The 22,081-nt window shown below is 35.7% G+C and overlaps 3 protein-coding genes across 3 annotated transcripts; 2 read left to right on the plus strand and 1 right to left on the minus strand.

The window, feature by feature from the left end:
• Window positions 1-2,160: 2,160 nt before the first annotated feature.
• On the plus strand, window positions 2,161-2,896 carry LOC142626290 (calmodulin-like protein 30). Its single transcript, XM_075800102.1, has one exon. The coding sequence runs from the start codon at window positions 2,225-2,227 to the stop codon at window positions 2,792-2,794; it is 570 nt and encodes a 189-aa protein (XP_075656217.1). The 5' UTR covers window positions 2,161-2,224; the 3' UTR covers window positions 2,795-2,896.
• A 9,203-nt stretch (window positions 2,897-12,099) lies between these two features.
• Window positions 12,100-14,612, minus strand: LOC142626499 (protein PLANT CADMIUM RESISTANCE 3-like). Its single transcript, XM_075800331.1, has 3 exons — window positions 14,258-14,612; window positions 13,928-14,140; window positions 12,100-12,447 (listed from the first exon to the last, which is right to left on the minus strand). Exons 1-3 carry the CDS (start codon window positions 14,484-14,486, stop codon window positions 12,374-12,376), a joined length of 516 nt encoding a protein of 171 aa, XP_075656446.1. The 5' UTR covers window positions 14,487-14,612; the 3' UTR covers window positions 12,100-12,373.
• A 714-nt stretch (window positions 14,613-15,326) lies between these two features.
• On the plus strand, window positions 15,327-19,782 carry LOC142625389 (uncharacterized). Its single transcript, XM_075799060.1, has 4 exons — window positions 15,327-15,469; window positions 16,991-17,066; window positions 18,716-19,494; window positions 19,536-19,782. Exons 1-4 carry the CDS (start codon window positions 15,327-15,329, stop codon window positions 19,780-19,782), a joined length of 1,245 nt encoding a protein of 414 aa, XP_075655175.1.
• Window positions 19,783-22,081: the final 2,299 nt, after the last annotated feature.

The following is a 22,081-nucleotide window of genomic DNA, read 5'->3' on the forward strand; positions in this document are numbered from 1 at the left end:
CGAGGAGAATCCATAAGCTTGGAAGTAGGGATATCTTCTGAAAAGGAGAACTCAGAGCCGTCAGGTGATTTGTTCTCTTCTTCTGCTATTGGAACTTCTTGGATTGATTCCGAAGTTCGAGACAAAGCTGGCTGAGACAACATTTCTTTGACAAGACCAGCTACGTCTTTGCTTGCCCTTTGTGTAGACGAAGCTGTTCGCGACTTCTGAGCTTTAGGAGCGTTGGAAACAAGTGAGGGCTGAGATATGGGTGTTGTTTGAGCATAAACCTCTGCAAGAGCCTTTGTTCTTCCCCTTGTCATAGGTCCAGCATAGGAAGTGTCAAAACTTGATGAAGAGTTTGAATCCATTATAGGATCAAGTTCACTTGTTCCAAAAAGAGGGTTGTTGATTTGAATATTCTTTGAAGCCGTAGGACTTCAAATGATATGACAAATTGATGAAGAAGAGATGAGAGGCAGAGATTGTCCCACCGGGCATGCCAAAAATTTGTAAACACAAATTTCTCAATTGAAGAAAAATCAAACAAATTGAAAAATGAGTTCTACAAATATATTTTTTGTATTAATCAAGTAATGAGTTCAATCTCTGTTTTGACAAGTGCTCCTCTGATTCTATCTTCTTTATGGTCTTGACTCAAACGCGAAATTTTCTTCAATTTGGTTGAAAGATGGATCAAATGGTCTTCACAACGAATCTCTGGCTTTGAGCTTGTTAGAGATTTGTTGTCCTTCAAGTTCTTCAAGCCCTTCGAATGTTCTTCAAATGTTCTTCAAGTTCTTCAAAGATTCTTGAGACGGAATTTCTCTAGAGCTTGGGTCTCTTGAAAACTTTTTCTCCCCAAAATGAGAGGGATGTCCTCTATTTATAGTGATTTTAAAGGATAAGCTCCACTTTGAGTTGATATGCTTGAAAGTATGTAGTAGACTTTTGATTGGCCTAAATTCTTCTTAGAGATAATTATCTCTATTTATCTATATCATATTTTGATAAAGATAATAATAAACAAAGATAAATCATTATCTCTATTTAATTTATTTTAATAAAGATAATTATCTATCAATTTTGCATAGAAATTTTATCTTTATTTTATTTATTTATTTTAATAAAGATAATTATCCATAAATTTTGAATAGAAAATTTATCTTTATCTTGTGGGCCAAATGACATGTGGCAAATTTTGATATGCTAGTGTGATGTCAATTTGGATGACACATGTCATCATCTAATTTAATTAATTTAATGACATTAATTTAGAATTTGCCACTAAATTTTGATGTGGCATTTTATAATTGGCTTAAAATTTTGCCTCTTACAAACCCCCCAACTCCTAACTCAACCTATGGAGATGGGTTAGTGAAAGACATTGGAGGCCTCAAAGAAAGCTTAGTAGAAGCTGGGAAAGAAGCAAAGGACAGGTGAGGAGGTGGGAGGTAAGGCAAGGCAAAGCAGCAAGCAGTGGTGGTGGTGGTGGTTTACACGGCGAGTAGAGCATTAGTCCTCAACTCAGTCTCTCTCTCTCTCTCTCTCTCAAACTGACCCATTATCCCCAAATTTACACAATTAGGATTTGGGTTTTCTTCTTCTTTTTTTCTCTGATTTCTTTGATTTTCTTTTAATTATAAATTAAAAAAAAAAACTGCAAAACGGCGTTGTTTCAATAGTTTAACAACATGACATAACTGGGTTCTAACGGAATCATGCATTGACAACAATTGAAAGTTAGAGGACTAAAATGAAAAAATGTGAAAGTTAGAGGATTAGTTTTATATTTATTCCTTCACATAATATTAGATTGTAGGCGTTGAAGATCCTCCTATATACCTAATAGACTCTTTTTTTGCTTTATTCGCAGAATCACTGTATGGCAAGAGGGGAGAATCAACAAGACGCGTTTCAACTTGTTAGGGAGAATATCTTTTTTTCTGCATCAACCTCGCACTAATTTAGCCTACTGCTTCTTTATCTCTCTGGTGATAATGTCCACGAACTTAGAATGGAATTTTTAGGCAAGTGGCAAAATATTTTGTACGCGTTCTTACAAATTAATTAGAATGAGAATGAGAATAACTAGAGCACAATCTTCTTTCTTAGAATATGAAAGGGATGAATTCAAAGCTTGTATATATATGAAGGATGCATGGTCTTTGATAGTGTAATAAGTAAACCATCTTTTCTCTGTGTGACTTTTTCTTGCAACACAGCTCCATTAATCATATTAATAATGTCGAACTTGAGTTTTCTGAATTTCCAATATGGAGTTTCAAGAAAACCTTCACTAAAACCAGCCCAGAGGCCAAGCGTCTCCAAGGAAAGACAACGCTCTAGCAAGAGCATGTCATCAAGTGGTAATTTCCAGGCAAACGTGGAGGAGTTGAGATGGGTTTTCAATAAATATGATACCAACAAAGACGGGAAGATCTCCCAGGAGGAGTACAAGTTAGCCCTGAAGGCTTTGGATTCAGGAATTTCAGAAACTGAGGTGGCCAAGGCATTTCAGAGCATTGATTCTGACGGAGATGGGTTCGTTGATTTCAAGGAGTTCATGGAAATGTACAACGTGGGTGGTGGGGTTAAAGCAAGTGACATTCAAAGTGCTTTTCAAGTGTTTGATTTGGATGGCAATGGTAAAATAAGCGCGGAGGAACTGTCTCAGGTTCTGAAAAAGCTAGGAGAGGGTTGTAGTCTGAAGGCTTGCCGGAAAATGATGAAAGGAGTGGACACCAATGGGGATGGTTTCATTGATATAAATGAATTCATGGCCATGATGGCAAGCTCCAAGAAACTGGCATGAGTGATTTTATATATGTTCGAGCTCTTTTTTATGAGTCTCTTGCTCTCGTACTTGTGTGGATGTGTTGGTTCTTAATAATATGTACTGGAAGTTTGGAACAAATGTTTGATTTTCTTTTTGCTTTTTGCTTTTTGTTTTAGGTTTTTTTTTTTTTTGGTAAATAATTTAACTTTTGATCTCTTTTTGAAAATTTGTTAGTTTTTAGCTTTTTGTAAGAGGGAGTATTCGCATCAGTCCGTGCAAAATTGTCCGTCTATTTTAGCATAAAAACCAACTTTTTCTATTTTAAGCAACTACTTTTTAAAAACACCCGCATCAGTCTGTCTATATAATATTCATTTTTTATTAGTTCTTTCAACCTTCTCTCTCCTCCTCTCTCACAGCCACTGCCACCCTTACAACCACCACAAGACATACAAATATCACAACCACCACCACCATTACAACCACCACAAGACATATAATTTATCAGAGTGCAGATTCAGGCTTGCCTGTTGCCCGTGGACCTACCTCATGTGAACAAAGTAGCCATTTACTGCATGATACCTTATGAATAAATCAAATACTAAAAACATCAAACAGGTGCACCAATAGTTACAGATCAACTTCAACATTGAAGGTTTTAATTTTTAAGTTATCCAAGAATTGTAGCTTGCTACGTATGAGATGCACTAAATCTAAATCTCCAAACCTTAGATTAAACAAAAAGACTTTAAATCCCCAAACCCAAGAGAAAATAGAAGAAGGAAGTGAACAAAAAATCGCCGTAAACCACCGCTATCACTAGTGGTTGTGGTTCAGCTGTGGCTAAGCTCAATGCAAAGCAAATAAAAAAAGCAATATTGAATGATAATGGGTGAGATTGGAGAGGGCTTTACGAGGTAAACCACAGTGGTAGCAACAAGCGGCGGTAAGATCATCAAGGTCTGGCCATGGAAGCTTTGAGAGAGAGAGAGAGAGAGAGAGAGAGAGAGAGAGGGTTTACCCACTTTACTGTTTTGAGATGAGAGAAAGAGAGGGCTCTAGCAATATGGAGAGAAAAAAAATTATTAAACTATTAAATGCAAAGCTAGTAACTATGTAAATATACACGGTTACTTTAACAAGTGTGCAAATTTGCACACCAATGGCCAAACTGATGCAGGTCAATTTTAAAGGATATTATGTAAATTTTGCATCATTTTCTATTATGCACGTGATGTGAGTGCTTCTAGAGCATTAGCATCTAGGGATGCAAAAGAGAAACATATTTTGCATTCTCAAACACTACTTTATCTATTTTACTAATTCATTTTACAACTCACCCTACATCCCAGTTTATATTTTTATATATAACCCAATAAAATAATAAAAACTATTATTCTATCTCTTTTCCCCTCACTTTTTCTCTTTACACACAACCACATATTAAAATAATATTTTTTTTACAACCTATTTTTTATTTGAATTTTTTTTTTTACAACCTATGAATAGTAAAGTTGCATATATGCAACCTTACTATTCATAGGTTGCAAATTGTTTTAAGTTTACAAAACTCGAATGGAGTGAGTTTTTGGTGGCTTAGGTTGTAAAATCGCAACTGGGGGTGTTTACACCTTAAGCTAAATTACTATTTTTAGCATCACCATATACAAAAATGGTGCAACATTAACGGTGGTATAGGTAAAATTTTTACCTACTCAACTACAGTGCATAACCATATATGGCTATGCACTGTAGCTCAAAGCTAAACTTAAAAATGATTTTCTATTCCCACCTCACATTAAAATATATATTTTTTTTCTAATTCTTTTTCCTATACTTGTTTCACTCATTTTCTTGGCAAAAATGGCCAAATACCATCTTTTTCCGAAATTTGTAGCAAAAAAACACTGTTTCAGAAGTAATTGGTGATCTACCACTTTTTTGGTACTCGAGTTTTTAGTAGTACTTGAGCACAGTAAACTCGAGTACCCCCTAGTTCTACCACTGTGGCACCATTTGACATGGCATTCGGCATTAAAAAAATCCACTTAGTACTCGAGTTTCTTGGACTCGAGTACTGTGCAACTCTGGTACCCGAGTCCATTAAACTCGAGTATTAATCTGTATGACAAAGTGCAAATCATGCCGATTGATACTTGAGTCTATGAAACTCGAGTACTGTGTTAGCAGTACCCGAGTCCATTAAACTCAAGTATCAATCTGTATGAAAGAACCCATTCTTGAGTGGAAAGCAAAATCATGCAGATTGGTACTCGAGTCCGTGAAGCTCAAGTATCAATTTGTATAGGAGGCCCTTCAAGCCTTCTTCATTTTTTGCCCCGAGTTGTCCATAACTTTGAGAACAATCCTCATCTGAATGAAAATTTGCTGTAAAATTGCAAAGAGAAAGATTAAGTTGATTAAGGTAAGATCTTCTCTTTTTTGAAAATGCGAGTATATTTTGTTTGAATTAGTAAATAAATTGTATTGTACAAATGAAATTCACAAGGTGTGGGTTTATATTTTGGTTGTAATGGTGATTGATGGAATTTGCAAAGATTTCAAATTATATTGTGCATTTTTGATAGATAAAGTTCATTCTAGTATAAAGTCTTGAAGGTCTACAGTCCATCAAAGTGTATATTTAGTGCTTCTGGTCTCTTTGCTGCAAGGTTGAAAGATGAACAGAAGTAAAACTATTGGTCAATCTCAAAGCCATACTTGCTATATATCTATTATACATGATAAGGGAGCATAATGCTCAGGCAAAAGGAGTTTTAAAAAAAAAAAAACTATAAATTTCCTACTTCTACATGCAGGTTGACTTCAAAATGTTTCCATATCTTGTATGGAAAGAGAAGCTTTTCCTTTTTGCAATATTATAGTGGAAAGTGTGTATAGAACTTCATTTTCAGAGATGATTTATCTCATGAGGCTATGCTTTATCTTGCATTGAGGAGCATTCGTAGCACACTCTTCATCTTGGGCCTTGCATTTGGTGATACATTCACACAACCATGAAAAATTCCTTGTATCCAATCTAAAGGCCCTCCACTTCACATTTCCACCTCTCACACGGATTCTCCTTACTGTCTTGTTGCTTGCGAGCTTAGTATTTGCTGGCTGGCGACCAAGCTCATACCTTAATAAACCAATAAAGAATTAGATAAGCAAAAATTATATAAAAACATAATAGAGCATGGATACCATTATCAGAGAACAGTGTAAGAACTCATAATGTAGTGCTCAGAAACCTGCAACAATGTGAAGTTTGGGTAACCAATCAATAAGTTCACCCGTGTTAGAAGTCTTTCCAACCACAAATATCAACTGAAATAGTCATCATAGCTTTGTTACCATCTAATGATCCAAAATATGTATTAGCAGCATGGCAAAGGCTAACAAGCACATTTAATATTGGGCTGGTACATATAATGAAAAAACAAGAATAATATTGAATGGCTAGAACTTGTCTAACCCCGTAAAATGCATATGTAGATGAAGAGATAAAACAGACCAATCAAATGAAAGGATTATGAAGACAACAAGGTGGACAACCTCAACTTAGCTAAGCCAAAAAACAATTGGTAAAAATCAATTAACGCATATCAGAAAATGGAGTTGCAAACATTCTTCAGAATTAATTGTCTATTCTCCCAATGGTTTTAGACTTAGTTTGACTTGAAGGGACCTACCCAACCCCACTTTCTAATATACTTTTACTGGTTCGCACTTCGCCATAATCCTCAACTGTGATTCAACCTGTCACAAGTATACAAGAATAGTGTTGAACTAAACTATGCGAAGCGAGGTACATTTATAGCAAAACAATCTTTGTAAACTTACCAAAGTGTCCCAGTACGAGGTTTTTTTTGTAATGAACTGTGCGGGGACGAAACCACACCATATACTCGTCATTGTAGCTCATCTCCCCATGAAAGGGCAGTGCATCGGCAATTGTGGCGTGCGCAGCCCATCTAGCAATATGCGTGGCATGTTCTTCAGCCCAGATTTTTTCGTGCTTGCCCTGGAGTGTTATCTTGTGAAGTTCAATTGAAGTATCGACATTGACCGGTACGCCTTGCTTCATCCTAAACTGTTGGAAAACACGTTCGGGATGATAGCCTTCAACCACCCAAAAATGTATGAATGACACGATGGACCTCTATATATGTTGGCCTGCCGTACAATATGCGGGTAGGGAACCCAAATAATTTCTATATGGCTCCCAGACAATCTACAATGATCCAATAGATGCAAACAACCATATTAACAATATAATTAGAAAAAATGTGTAACGAATGTGAACAATACATGACAACAATGTTTAACTCTGAAAGGTATTAGGTTTATTCATTCCAAAGCGAATTGTAAGTACAACAATTACATGCCAAAGCGGTTCCCACTTGTAAGGCACGATACCTGATTTGGCCGTAGCGAAGCAAGCGACACACGATAGGCGCGTAGGACGTGCATTGGATGTTCAGTTGTTATCTTAGCCCCTTTCCATCTAGCAACCAACATAGACGTAACCTTCATATTAGTTATTTACATAATTCCTATGCGAAAAAAGTTAATGCAGAAATGTAAAACGGTAACTATCTAAGATCCTACATACTTGATAGCAAGTGGACCTGGGGGCAGTGCCTAGTGTGGATGCCTCATCACAGGACATATGTGTGAAAACCTCGCTCACGCCCACGCCCACAACTGCACTAACAGCAGTGCACCACCAATTTGCTTGGCTGTCTTCTCTGATGCCTTACAGAGGTATCTATATATATAGCCAACTTAGTGCTGCACTACCCCAACTATAATTCTTTCTGTTGCTGATTGGATTGAAAAATTGTAGATACATGATTGAGAGCCGTTCACCAGACTTGTCCATAAACAGCATACTACCCAATATTTGGAGTATGTACAACCGAGCATACTGCTGCACAAGCACCTTAGGGGCGTCAGCAGGGAGAGGGTTGCTAAACCACTCCTCGAGCCATTTGGCTTTTATCCTCGGCCCTTCCATCACTGCAGTGTTCTTACCATAACCGACTGGTCTGTCCAGAGGACTATGCCCTAGCAATTCGTAGCAGAAGTCACGCCAATTGTCCATATGGGTAAATCCCACCACCGACAAGCCATGTACAGGTACCCCCATTATGACCTCTATGTCTTGTAGCATGATGGTCATCTCACCGTGGGGCAAGTGGAATGAGTGCGTCTCTGGCCGCCATCTCTCCACTAAGGCCAAGATCAGTGCATGGTCAAGGCCCATATGTGGGACCCAAAGTAGCCCATCTAACCCCGCATCTGTGATATAAGCAGTAATCCATGGATCTAACCCACCTTTAAACAGACCTTTCTCTCGGTGACGACAAGTTAGTACACCTGGCACCTCCTGTAAATAGAGCAGCTTAATATTAATAATAGCATTCACTAAGCACATAATAATTACACTTCAAAATTAAATGCCAAAAATCTTTCTACTACATATATTGACTACGATTTTAGACAAGTACATACCTCGCCTGCTAAAGGAGCATCCCAAAGAAAACTTGAACAATGCACAGTCTGCCTCATCAAGAAAGTCCCTATAGAAGCTCCCGCTCGATGTGGGTCCATATCTGGCATAAATTAAAGGTGATTAATGGCCCATTAAGTGACTATTGGCCCATTAGGGCAAATGCAAAGCATAAACATTCTAATTCTCATTTTAAGGAGCATGACAGATTCTAAATTCTAATTCTCTTTTTAAGGAGCATGCCCAAGGCCTAACCTTTTAGATCTTTTTATTTTATTTTATTTTTTAATATCATCCTAATCAGATTTGAAAGCATATTCATCAAATACCAATAAGCATTCAGTTTATATATATATATATATATATATATATATATATATATATATATATATATATATACACACACACGCAAAGAAAGGAGACACATTTTATGGCCTCAGAAGCAAATAAAATATTTACTCATGCCTAAGCCACTTGCATTAGATATTAAAATGAACGAATACAAATATATTTTCTTTTCTCAAGTAATCAATCCCTCAAATCCAGCAAAGCCAGTATAAGCAGAGCTGACCTCCCTTGATCAATCCCAATTCGCAATATATATATAAGAGATATTCAAAGCAATCAAGTTCAACAAGTCTACACACAACTACCAATTTAACAAATAAAGAAACATAATTCAACACCCCCTTCACAACCCCACCACCACCATTAAAATCAGTCCTACCAATTTGGTTCAACAAGGATCCCATCATTATCCCAAAACTCTAATAAGGAAACTGTTCAAAGTCTTTTGTTTTCTCAAGTCTCTAAAGCAACCAAACCAAACAAAGCATTACAAAGCCAAAAGCATTACAAAACCATAAATAGGAAAAACTAGTAGAGAATCTGAGATGCGTTAGGGCAACCTCTTACAATTTTTCTTCAACCACACAATAATCACCTATGACCTATCAAGTAATCCAGCCACATCTTTCGTGGTCAAACTTAAGAAAACGTAAAAATCCAAGACTATACTAAAAAACCCACCTAATAAAAACGTAATTTTTAAAATCCACATAAAGTCTTCTACTTAAAATTTTGTAATCTTAAACAGAAGTGTAATTTAAAAACTCATGGAAGTGTAAACCAGAAAGGAAAAAAAAAATTACCAAAATGTTAATCTTTGAGTGCGAGGTCGCCGACAAGAGGAGAGTTCTTGTTTTCTGCCGCCGATGAGATGCGCTTGTCTTCGGTGGAGTGAGTGCAAGGTCGCCGACGAGAGGAGAGTTCTTGATTTTTGCCGCTGATGAGATGGGCTTGTCTCTGGTGGAGTGAGGGTTTGGGGTTTGTACGTTTGGGTGTGAAGGAGAATGAGAGTGTGTTCAGGTAAGCGAGTGGTGAGTGAGAAATGAGAGTGACAAATAAAATTTGAATCTTTTGTGTTTTTAGTAGTGATACTCGAGTTTAAGGGATTCGGGTACTACTAAGACAGTACTCGAGTCCACCACACTCGAGTATTAATCTGTAAGATTTTGCCATCATACCCGAGACATACTCGAGTTTAGGGAACTCCGGTACTACACTAACGCAGTACTTGAGTTTCTTAAACTCGAGTATTACGTGGCATTTTTTAATAGCATTTTTTAATGCCAAATGCCAAATCAGCTTGGGACACGGTTGTAGAACTGCTAGGTACTCAAGTTTACGAAACTCGAGTACCATTCAGTATTCGAGTTTCTCAAGTGGTACATCACCATTTAATTTTGAAACAGTGCTAACTTGACAATAATTTCAGACAAAGGTGGTATTTGGCCATTTTGGCCCATTTTCTTTCTCAATCAAACTCTCACCTCTACTACCGATTCATCATCCTCTCACTGCCGCCCCATTTGCTCAATCCTCTCTTCCTCAACCTCGCTCTCCAGCCACCGATTGCCCAACTCCGACCATCTCTTTCTCCACTCGCTGCCAACCTTGCATGTACTCTTCTCCCTTTAAATTTTTTTTCTTTTTGTTTCTTTTTGTTTTCTAGATCGGCATGTTGAAGTGTGGGTTGTGGGTTCAAATCGGTTTGTGGGGTTTTATGGGTCAGATTGATTTGCTTGGTTATGGCCTATGATGGGCGTTGTGGATGACCATTGTTGATGTGGTTGGGTTGTTGAGGTGGGTTTGTGGTGGAGATAATTTTTTTTTTTTAATCTGAGTTGTGGTGGGTGGCTGTGAGTGGGTTGGTGGCTGTGATTGGGTTGGTTATGTTGATGGAGGTGCCTGATTTGGGGTTGTTGGGTTTGTGTTTGTGTTTATGTTGTGGCTGATTTGGGTAGGGTTGCTGCCTTTTTGGTTCTTCTTCCCATAGGAGTTTCACATTGGTGGTGGTGGTGGAGGTGACGTGAGAAAAAATAATAAATAAATGAATTGTTTATTGTAATAGATATATTATTTTATCTGAGTTGTGGTGGGCTGGTTGTGGTTGCGATAGTGAGTGGTGGGTGGCTGTGATTGGGATGGTTATGTTGATGGAGGTGCCTGATTTGGGGTTGCTGGGTTTGTGTTTGTGTTTGTGTTTATGTTGTGGCTGATTTGGGGCAGGGTTGCTGCCTTTTTGGTTCTTCTTCCCATAGGAGTTTCACATTGGTGGTGGTGGTGGAGGTGCCGTGAGAAAAAATAATAAATAAATGAATTATTTATTGTAATAGATATATTATTTTATTGTATTGTTTATGTTATTTTATTGTGTTGATAGCTAAAATAAAATCATTGATATTTGGTGTTTTGTACAGTGAAAAGGTAAAATAGATAAAGTAGCTGATTTGGGGCAGTGAGTGGTGGGTGGCTGTGATTGGGTTGGTTATGTTGATGGAGGTGCCTGATTTGGGGTTGCTGGGTTTGTGTTTGTGTTTATGTTGTGGCTGATTTGGGGCAAGGTTGCTGCCTTTTTGGTTCTTCTTCCCATAGGAGTTTCACATTGGTGGTGGTGGTGGAGGTGCCGTGAGAAAAAATAATAAATAAACGAATTATTTATTGTAATAGATATATTATTTTATTGTATTGTTTATGTTATTTTATTGTGTTGAAAGCTAAAATAAAATCATTGATATTTGGTGTTTTGTATAGTGAAAAGGTAAAATAGATAAAGTAGCTTTGGTTCTTCTTCCCATAGGAGTTTCACATTGGTGGTGGTGGTGGTTCCGTGAGAAAAAATAATAAATAAATGAATTGTTTACTGTAATAGATATATTATTTTATTGTGTTGTTTATATTATTTTATTGTTTTGAAAGCTAAAATAAAATAAATGACATTGGGTGTTTTGTAAAGTAAGAAAGTAAATTAAATAAAGTAGCTTTTGGTGGAGCAAATAGCTAAAATTATAGCTCTACCAATGTAGATGCTCTTATACATTTAACTAACATAAAAGTTACAAAAAAAACTATTTATTTTGATTAAAAAAAACTATACAACAATAAGTTTATAGAAACTGCGGGGTATCCAAACGAACACATGATTAAGTAGGAAATGCAAAAAATATATATGATAAGCACTTTAGTTATACCTTCCTGTTCATAATAAAATACTAGCTTTCTAATTTCTAGAACATGACTGAAATACTTTGATGTTATTTCTTCTCTCTTGAATCACTCAGTAGGTTTGGACTAAATCATGAGCTAAAAAATGTAAATTTTTTTTAGCAAATTCTGAGGCTCAATTTCCTGGCTAAGAAGATGAACAAGATTTGATTTGGGGGAAATGGGAAAAGCCTTGCAATTGGAGTGGCTACATTAGATAACGTAAGTCTAAACAATATGTGGTATCAATTATCAACTGGTTGTGCATCTCATATACAAAATTGATTAAAGGTGAGGGCATGTGATCGCGTGACATAACAATTTAACAACCACAATAATGATTTCCTGTTTTAACCTAGTGCCAAATCAACCTTATTTAATCACATTGTGCAAGATAAAATAAAAGTTGTGCCATCATTGAAACAATTACAACTTAACAAGTAGTCAACAACAAAGCAAGCATAATGCAGAATGCAGACACACAAGACTATGCAAAACACAGCAATACAAGGAATGATATTGTCGATTTAGAAACTGGAACATTTGAAACTTCATCTGGTCATGCCACCAACAACTGGAGGTAACGTGACGCCGCGGCTCTGTCTTTCCATGTTTGCTTGCCAACCTATATCAAAATTTGATTAATCAACAAATGAATAAATCAAAAAAAAAAAAAGCAATCCAAATAAGGAAAACAAATTAAAGAAATTAATTAAATGGTAAAACTTAGGTGCAATAAATTATGTTCTTCAATTGAATTCAATCACATGGTTGTATTGATTTTAATTGTCCTAATAAAAGTAAACACTATTTGTGTTTCATTAGTCAATACAACCATGTATTTGAATTTAATTGAAGAACATAATAAAATGTACCAAGTGTTGCCCTTAATTAAAATGGCAAAAAGTACACGAGATGGCATGGAGGGGAGGTTCAAAGGGTGAGAATCCAGTCCCCACCCCACCTCGCATACGTCTTTCACCATGATTTGGTGAGTCAATCAAACCCCCCCCCCCCCTCCCCTCTCTTTTTTGCCTAAGTTAAATCTGCCATTTGTTTTATGAACAAAGTTTAGCTTTACACCAATTTGAAACTATTTTCTCCAATCTATTACGTGATGATTTATAAAACTATCCATGTATATTACTTAAATAAATCATACAATTTATTAAAAAAAATTTATATAACTAAAATTACATATGGATGGTCTTTTTAATCTCCACATAGTGGGTTGGAGGTAGATAGATACAAATAAGTTTGGAGCTAAACTTTTTCCTTGGTTCATTATTGATTTATTTTGTCAATTTTTCCAAGCTCAAAGAGTTTTAAGCAAAAATAAAACGAGCTAGTTGATCACTAAATATATGTCTTCAATAAGTTATCACAGCCCAATTGCTTTTTTTTTTTTTTTAAATTAATGTAAGTGGTAAAGAAGTCTAACTCTAAAGGTTAGTCTAGTAATTTCTACTTTCTAAGACTTAATGAGATCCATGAAATTTTGAATTCAAAACCTATAGTAAGCATATTCAATTTGAAAAATTATTAGGTAGCCCCCAAAGAATGATAATTTGGTACTTTCTGTTTTCACATTTATTGTAAACTCCATCATCAATTTAATTATTAAGATCTACCATAAATGTGAAAAGAGAGAAAGTATTATGTCACCATATTATAAGAGCACCTAATAATTACTTATTGGAACCATACCCAAGAGATTCTGGCTGTAATTATCTCAAATTTGTGGGTTAGGAATATTATACACATTTGAGAGAGTAACTAGGTACTCGAAGAGTTATGGGCACGTGCAAACAAAAGTATCAAAGTGGTTTTTAGAATACCCGACTTATACCCAGATGTGTGCCACTTGGCTCAAAAGCAAGTAAACTTTGAAGCACTGGTCATATTGTACACTATCTAATACACACTGATAGTACACACTTTAAGCATGGACACTTATAAAAATTATGGATATCTAGCTGTGTAAAATGTGGACATTGTGTAAACTAGTGTACATGAAGGAATGTAAATAAAACAACAATTTCCATAAACTTTGTTGTATCTCGCTTCATTGAATAAACGAGAAATAAAAGAGCAAGTTCACTAACCTATTCCCATATCAAAACCACGGCTCCTAAGCTCTCTATATTCCTGACAAAGTGCACAAGTTTCACAGCAGAAGTGAACCAAGCAATCCACACAGGGGTCCTCCGCCAAGTCATATTGCCCTCTCAACCTCGATCGGTAAAAACACGAGTACAAGCATGGTAAGGCTGTGAGACCCAGTAGGAGCCCATAAAGTGAACCACTTGCCGCACATGCTGCACCATATATTCAAACATCAATCATATACTTTAAACATCAAATAAGACTAGTTTTGAGTTCCATTAAAAAAGAAAAAAGAAAATGCACCAATAGATTGTGCTTGGAAAACTTACAAACAGATCCCTTATTCACTATCTCTGCAATCTGTCCAAAGGTGATGCATGGGCATATACAAGTAATCAAACAGTTTGCTGGGTCATCAAAACAATGGCAAAGGCCTGTAGACCAAGGTGTTGCGGAGGGGATATACGAAGTAGGGTAAGGTTGTCTAGGAGCCATGTTCAATGGACGTGGATATCCCTGTGGACCATATTTTCCATCCCCATCAGATGAAGAATACATTTCCTCTTATTGGTTCAGTTGAAGTATGTGAGAGAAAAAGGTAAGAACCAAAAAGAAAACTTTGGAGTGAAGAAAAAGAGGGAGTTTTTTGTTAGGGAGATAATGCCTGGGGAAGTTTCTGAGTGAGACTAGATATAACATGTAGGAACATTATCTTAATGTAAAAGTTTTAAGCCTGGAAATTTCGTACTCATACAGCCATATATATCTATATATTAAACATCCTTAAAAAGAAGCAAAAGTGTTGAGTCTCATTTCCAAGAAATTGCTCGCTCCAAAGGTTGAAAAGCAATACTGTTAATAAAGTTTGATCCTATCAGAAGCAGTTTTCCATTTAAAATCTTAAATTTAGTATTTGTTTTTTAATCTAATTGCAATGGATAGAGCTAGAATAAGACTCATGAAGTAAAAGTCATTTCTTCGTTGCAAAGGGTCAAACTCACTTGTCTTAAAAACACATTTTCTAAGATCATAAGATATCTTATTCTCGGCAGCTACGTCCGGTCCCCAAAATTTGAAAGTTGAAAATGGCAATGTATTCTATCAATGTGAAAGGATCATATCCCAATGTACGAAATATATAGAGTAGAGAATATGAAACATATAAAAAGACTTAGAGCTTACTAAACACCTGACATCTTACGGTGTCCACGTGAATCCAAATCATATGCACGTTGAAGATGGGGAGAGTTCGAGTTTCATTGTAATAGTCAAAAGCAAATGACGAAATAAAGAACTTTATTTCATCAAAATAATAATAATAATTGGATGTCAAGAACGCAGAACCAGTTGTAATTCTTATTTGTTGGATGACTAAATTGATTAATTATCATAGAGTTGATGACCGGGTATGCCATTAACAGTATTACAGTAGATGACATATTGAAGATGCCTGTTAAGGTTTCCTGCATGGGAGAGAAGTTCATAATTCGTAGGACAAATATTCCAGCTTTGCGCAGATACTACCAAAATTTCGCAAAAATGTCTAATTTACTAAGCAAATACGTCACTTAAAAATATAATACCGATTGAAAATTCTATTTTTCCTGCTATATTTATCTACTATCATTTGCTACCCAAATGATCCAACGCGTATATAATTGTCATAATGCAATTATTATGAGTCCTACGCATTAAAGACAGCCTGTTGAATTTTGATTTGAAAGCAAAATCCGATTTCTAATAACAACAATATTATATATTATTAAATCATCTTAAGAAAAGACTATGCAAAAAAATAAATTAAAGAAAAATAACCCTGATATATCATTTAAGTAAATCTTGATCACATCTATGTTTTATTTTATTTTATTTGGGTATAATAAAATTTATCCACCAACCCGCCCATAAGCTAGGTGTTCCTAAAACCCAAAGGAGAGGGCCAACTTGATTGTGTAGCTGAATTCTTTGACGACTTATTATTTTCTTTTTGGATGACTAATTTTGTTCTCCTTGTTTATTGGTGTTGCAACAGGTACATGTCGTCACTGCAATGTCCCAACCACACCTTATTTTAAAATTGGGTTGCATATGTACCAGTGAATGTTATTTTAGGTGTCCATTATAAACATGTTTCGGTTAGACTAAATTTCTGGTCTTGGGTTGGAGATGGTATTTGGTGTATCTCATGCATATAATCTCTACCAAGTTACCAACAGTGTATCTGTTTCACACATCTTGCCATCCAAAAATCAACACAAGAAAAGAGGATGTCATGGTTTGGATCCATGTAACCTTTCAATCACAATCTATGACTCTAACACATTATATAAATGTTAGAGATATCAAGCCTAATAGTCAAGGTTCAAGCCAAATCTTTTGTGTGCAAGCGAAGAATTCTCAATAACCATGGTCTATTGTATAATTAAATGAGGATTCTTTGCTTGCACACCAAGAATCAGGCGCTTGGGCCTTGATAATTGGGCTCGATATCTCTAACCATGAAAATCATTTTATGTAACCAATATGTATATGTATTATTGTTCTCACCAATATATGTTTGAAAATTGAACCATTTAAAGAATTAAAAATGTGAAGTTTATGATTTTGAAGTTAAATTGGATGATGGTTTCATAATAACTTAATATTTAATTAAATACAGATAAAGGTAATAAATTTTTAAAAAATTAGCAAAATTGATTAAAAAATATCTGAAGAAATTCAAGCATTTTCCAAATTAATGTTCATCATTTTCAAGAATAAATAAATATTGTGTTTATTAATTATTAAAGTAGAAAAAGATTTAATATAAAAAAGAGACCACTTTCAAAATAAATTTATAAATTGTGCTTTTGCATTTGAATGTGAAATAAATTTATTTTGAAAATGGTAGTAATGCATTGAGAGAGATAATAACTAACACTACCAAAAACTATTAATCCTTTCAAAATTATTTGCCAATACGATCAGTAGTTCAAGCGATTTTCTCATGTTTGCTTACATTTTCATTATATTCAGTAATAGATATTTTTTGTTAACTTGTCTATATCATTGTAATTGTACAGGAGAAATCATATTGTTGGTTTGGAGAACAATAATGATGTTTGGTGTACTTCTGATGAGCAAATTTCTGAGATTGTGGTAAGCTCTTATAAAAACTTGTATACTTTTGCACATCTTCCAACTTCATAGATTGTTCTAGATGCCATCAACCCCTCAATCACGGATGAGATGAGTGCCGATTTAATCAAAGTTTTTATTAGAGCCGAGACAGAATTTTCACTAAAACATATGGAGCCACTTAAAGCTCCTAGGCCAAATGATATGCCTCCTATCTTTTTCCAATCTTTTTGGTCTTTGGTGGGTGATGATGTTTCTATTGTTGTCTTAGATTGCCTAAATAATTTTCATGTTCCTAGTGAGCTTAATCTTACTTATGCAACTCTTATTCTTAAAGTTAAGAGCCCAAAATAAATTTTTGAATTTAGGCCTATCAATCTTTGCAATATGGTGTATAAATTAATCTCTAAAGTGCTAGCTAATATACTGAAAAAGTTGCTGCCTTTTGTTGTTTCTGAAAATCAAAGTACTTTCCAAGCAAGGAGGGTTATCACAGATAATATTTTGATGGCCTTTGAAACTCTACATTATATGAAGCACCAACAATTTGGGAAATCAAGTTTTATGACCCTTAAACTTGATATGAGTAAAGTATATGATAGAGTAGAATGGTCATTTATAGAGATTTTGTTGAAAAAAATGGGGTTTTATGACAAATGGGTAGCATTGATGATGCAGTGTATGACTATTGTCTCTTACTCTATACTTATAAATGGTGAACCTTTTGACATTATTCATCTTAGCCAAGGTATTAGACAGGGTGACCTTTTTTCCCCCTATCTTTTCCTCCTTTGTACTAAGGGACTTCATGGTTTGATCAACCAAGCTTCTACCTTGGGCCAGTTTAGAAGCATCTCCATTTGCAGAAGTAGTCCTAGACTAACCCATTTATTTTATGCAGATGATAGCCTATTATTTTGTAGAGCTTTTGTCCAAGAGTGTCATTACATTCAAGGTTTATTTAAAACCTATGAGGAAGCTTCGAGGCAGCAACTAAACAAAGACAAAACAACAATTTTTTCAACAAAGCTACTCCTGCGGAGGTTCAAGAGGATATTAAATTAATATTGAGAGTGCTAGAGATCAAACAATATGAAAAATATTTGAGTCTTCCTTCTTTTGTAGGTCGCAGGAAAAAAAACCAGCTTTATTTACATAAAGGAAAGAGTTTGGTCAAAACTCTAAGAATGGAAAGAGAAGCTTCTATCTTAAGCAGGTAGGGAGGTGCTTCTGAAAGCTGTAGTGTAAGCTATTTCGACTTATTTAATGAACTGTTTCAAGTTACCCCGAACACTTTGCCATGAACTAGAGACCTTGATATGTAAATTTTGGTGGGACCAAAGAGGTAAGAGGGGAAAAATTCACTGGATTAGAATTGTGTCGGCCTAAGAATGAAGGGGGGATGGGTTTTAGAGAGTTGTAGAAATTTAATGATGCAATGTTGGAACAAGTTTGGCGGTTATTGAGTAATCAAGACTCTTTTTTATAGATTCTTCAAAGCAAAATTTTTCACTCATTGGATGATTTTTAATGCTAAAGAGAATAGAGAGTCCTTTGCATGGAAGAGTATACTCAAAGGAAGAGACAACATCAGGAAAAGTTTGAGATGGACGATTGGGGATGGATCATGTGTTCAAATTTTCCAAGATAATTGGTTGTTGGAATCTCAGTCAGGAAGATTACTCTCCCCTGTTGGGAATATTCCTCCTTCTGCTACAGTTTCTACCCTCATTGACCATGACCTGCGTGGTTGGAGAGCTAGTGAAATTGATAGAAATTTTCTGCCGTTTGAAGCGACCATCATCAAAGCTATACCATTGTGTTTATTTGTGAGTGCAAATTCTATTCATTGGCCGAAGACACTTGATAGAATTTATTCTGTTAAATTTGGATACAAAATTCTTTTGGAGGAGGATGGCGAAGACGTATCTGGTGTGGCTACTGCAGATGTAATGAAGGGTGTTTGGAGCAGAATTTGGAAGCTCAAGGTGCCTAACCGTGTTAGAAATCTTCTCTGGCGTGCAGGGAATGATTCTCTACCAACTATAGTTAATTTGATGAAGAGGAAACTTCTAGATGATGCTCTTTGTCCCCACTGCAAACTTAGCCCTAAGGATAGCTTTCATGCCCTATGGTCCTGCCCTGAGTTATTAGCTATGTGGCAAGCTCATTTTGCAGACCTACGGGTTGCTACTTTAGGCTGCGCTGCCTTCCTAGACGTTATCCAATGTGCCCAACATGATCTGTCATGCATTGATTTATTTGCTATGAGAGTTTCTATGATATGGTTACGGAGGAATAAAATGAGAGTTGGTAAAGATTCCTACCCGCTGACTCGAGTTAGCTCCATGGCCTATGATTCACTTCAGGAATTTCAGCAACTCCACCCCACTCAGAGCAGGATTTCTCGAACAGCTCGGTCAAGAAGTTGGCGCCTTCCTCCACCTGGGTTAGTTTAAGGTAAGTTTTGATGGTGCCTTTTTTCTCTAGAGAAAACATTGCTAGTCTTGGCATAATAATCCGGAATGATCAAGGATTAGTTATGACTGTTTTATTACAACAAATTCCATTACTTGCTTCCGAAGAAATAGTGGAAGTGTTGGTGACACGTCGAGCTCTCCTTTTTGCTAAGGAGTTACGTTTTGAGAGTTTGGTGATGGAAAGTGATTCTGAAATCATTATTAATACTGTCAAGGGCGACAATATGAACTTGTTTCACTATGGTCATCTATTGTAGAATATTGAGTTTCTTAGCTCTTCTTTTAGAGATATTTCTTTTTACCATGTTAGAAGATAAGGGAATTGTGTAGCTTATAGGTTAACTAGAAGGTTATTTGTAGTCCTTTTCTTGTCTGAATGGAAGTTGTTCTTCCAGATATTTTTTATGTTTACAACTATGATTTATATTTGATTAATGAATAATACCCCAACATTCTAAACACTTTGTCTCAAAAAAAAAAAAAATTGTTTAAGCTATTGATTAATTTGAGATTTTTTTTTATTTTTTTTTATTTTTGAGAAACTATTTGAGATTAGTTAATAATGAAGTGTTGGAGAGAATATTCAATAGAATTTATTTCTTTCAAAGAATATATATTAAATTTTAGTGAGAGTTACCACATTTATAAGGTGAAGTTTTATGAATATGCTACCGTTGTAACTTTGCCAAACTTGTGGCTTGTACCCTTCCGTACTTAAGCCACTTATAACATGAAGCATAAACTCGCACCCAAGATTAGAAAATTGATTTTCTTTTCCTTTGGATCTGATATTGGAAAATGAGCTAATAAGAAAATAAACTATACATTAAAGCCTACAAAACAAGTGCTAATAGTATCATTAATCATAACATTCGAAAGACCCTAGTTCTTGCTAACAAGATGGGAGACCAAACAATGGATGAAAAAGAAAACCCCCAAACCTTGCATGCTCTATATATAGCATGCTGATTCTTTGTTTTTCAATTTTTTCTGGTCAAATTACTTTGCTGATTCCATTGCGTTTTGACTGGTTCCCAATTGTGGGCACTGATTCGTGAGAATCTAGACCACATGTCCTATCTCCATTTGGCTGAGCCACTTGAATTTAAGCCATGTGAATGACAGCCATGTCTTTAATGTTGAAGTTAATATAATGGGGTCATTCTAAAATCTTAATAGCCCCACTTCCCTTTAATCTTCCGACATGTCCTACAACGCGAACATTTGGTCATCAAAGCAGTATTAATCTCCGTCAGGTTCGGCCAATACTAGTGGCTCAGTTTACCTCATATTTTCCTCAGTTTTTTACTTTTTTCTTGCTCTTTATTTTTCTTCCCGTTGTTAGATTTTATAGTACATATAATCACTAATAAGAACATTTATGAATGGTTTGAGAAAATTAAATTTAGAAATAATCTTTAGTTATCATGATTGGATGTTACTGGTAAGAACCTAATTTATGAGAAATCTAAACAACCAACTTGTTTGGTGGTATAGTGGAAGGAGTTTGGGCCAACAAGATTTCAATTTGCAATTTTGCGTACTTCTTGAATTTGAGTCACCTTTTCTCCACTTACAATCTATTGGTGTTCGTGTTCCTTATATTTCACGAAGATTTAGTCCAGGAACAGTTAAAGACTACTATAACAATGCTTAAGTAGAAAAGCCACACTCTCCTAACTAATTTTTATACTTAACAGAAGAAAAAAAGAAATCTAAACATAGAAAAGCAAAATTATCTTAAACTATTTTTCTTTGATAGGAAGGAAATAATCTTCTTGTTGTTTTGCCAGGAAGGCAACAGTGCCCCAATGATATTAATATTTATTTTTATCGAAGGAAGGCAGGGTGATATCACGTGGTATCTTTGATCCGTCTGTGTCGCCAGCTCATTCACTGCCAAATTTTACTAATGGTCAAAGCTCGGTCAACAAGGCCAATGCATGCCAACCCCTTCTGGACTCTGCACTCTGCTTCTGTGCCCTCTCTCTCTCTCTCTCTCTCTCTCTCTCTCTCTCTCACAAAACTTTAGCTTTGAAGAATTAAAATTCACTGTAAAATTTCTTATCTCTGTTTTTCAACACCAATATTATTTGCCTTTTGAATGTGAGTTCTGTTGCTTTCCATGACAGCAACAAAGACAGTTATCAACTCCTTAAACCTGGCTAGCTACATGCATGACATCCCATATATAATAAATAAATAAAATCTCTTCGTCCTCCATCCATATATTTCATATTTCCTTCTCTGTTCATTGCATTAAACTGACTTTCGTATCTCTGCCTGCCTGTCCCACTTTGATTCCCTTTTTTTTTTTTTTCAAATTTTACTTTTCATATTTTTCACATTTTCGGACTAAGTTAGTAAAAAGTAGTGCATTAGTGCTTCGTCATCACTGTTAATATTACCATTCTTGTGAAAGTATGATTCAGTTGATATAACCCTGCATCATTTCTAGCCGTTGGATTTCCATATGCATGGTATTACGGTAAGCAATAATGATCCGCTTAGACATGGGCGGAGCTGTTATTGGACTAGGGGGGGCAATGGCCCCCC

Source organism: Castanea sativa, chromosome 2, assembly GCF_040712315.1.
Source record: "Castanea sativa cultivar Marrone di Chiusa Pesio chromosome 2, ASM4071231v1".
Lineage (NCBI taxonomy): Eukaryota > Viridiplantae > Streptophyta > Magnoliopsida > Fagales > Fagaceae > Castanea > Castanea sativa.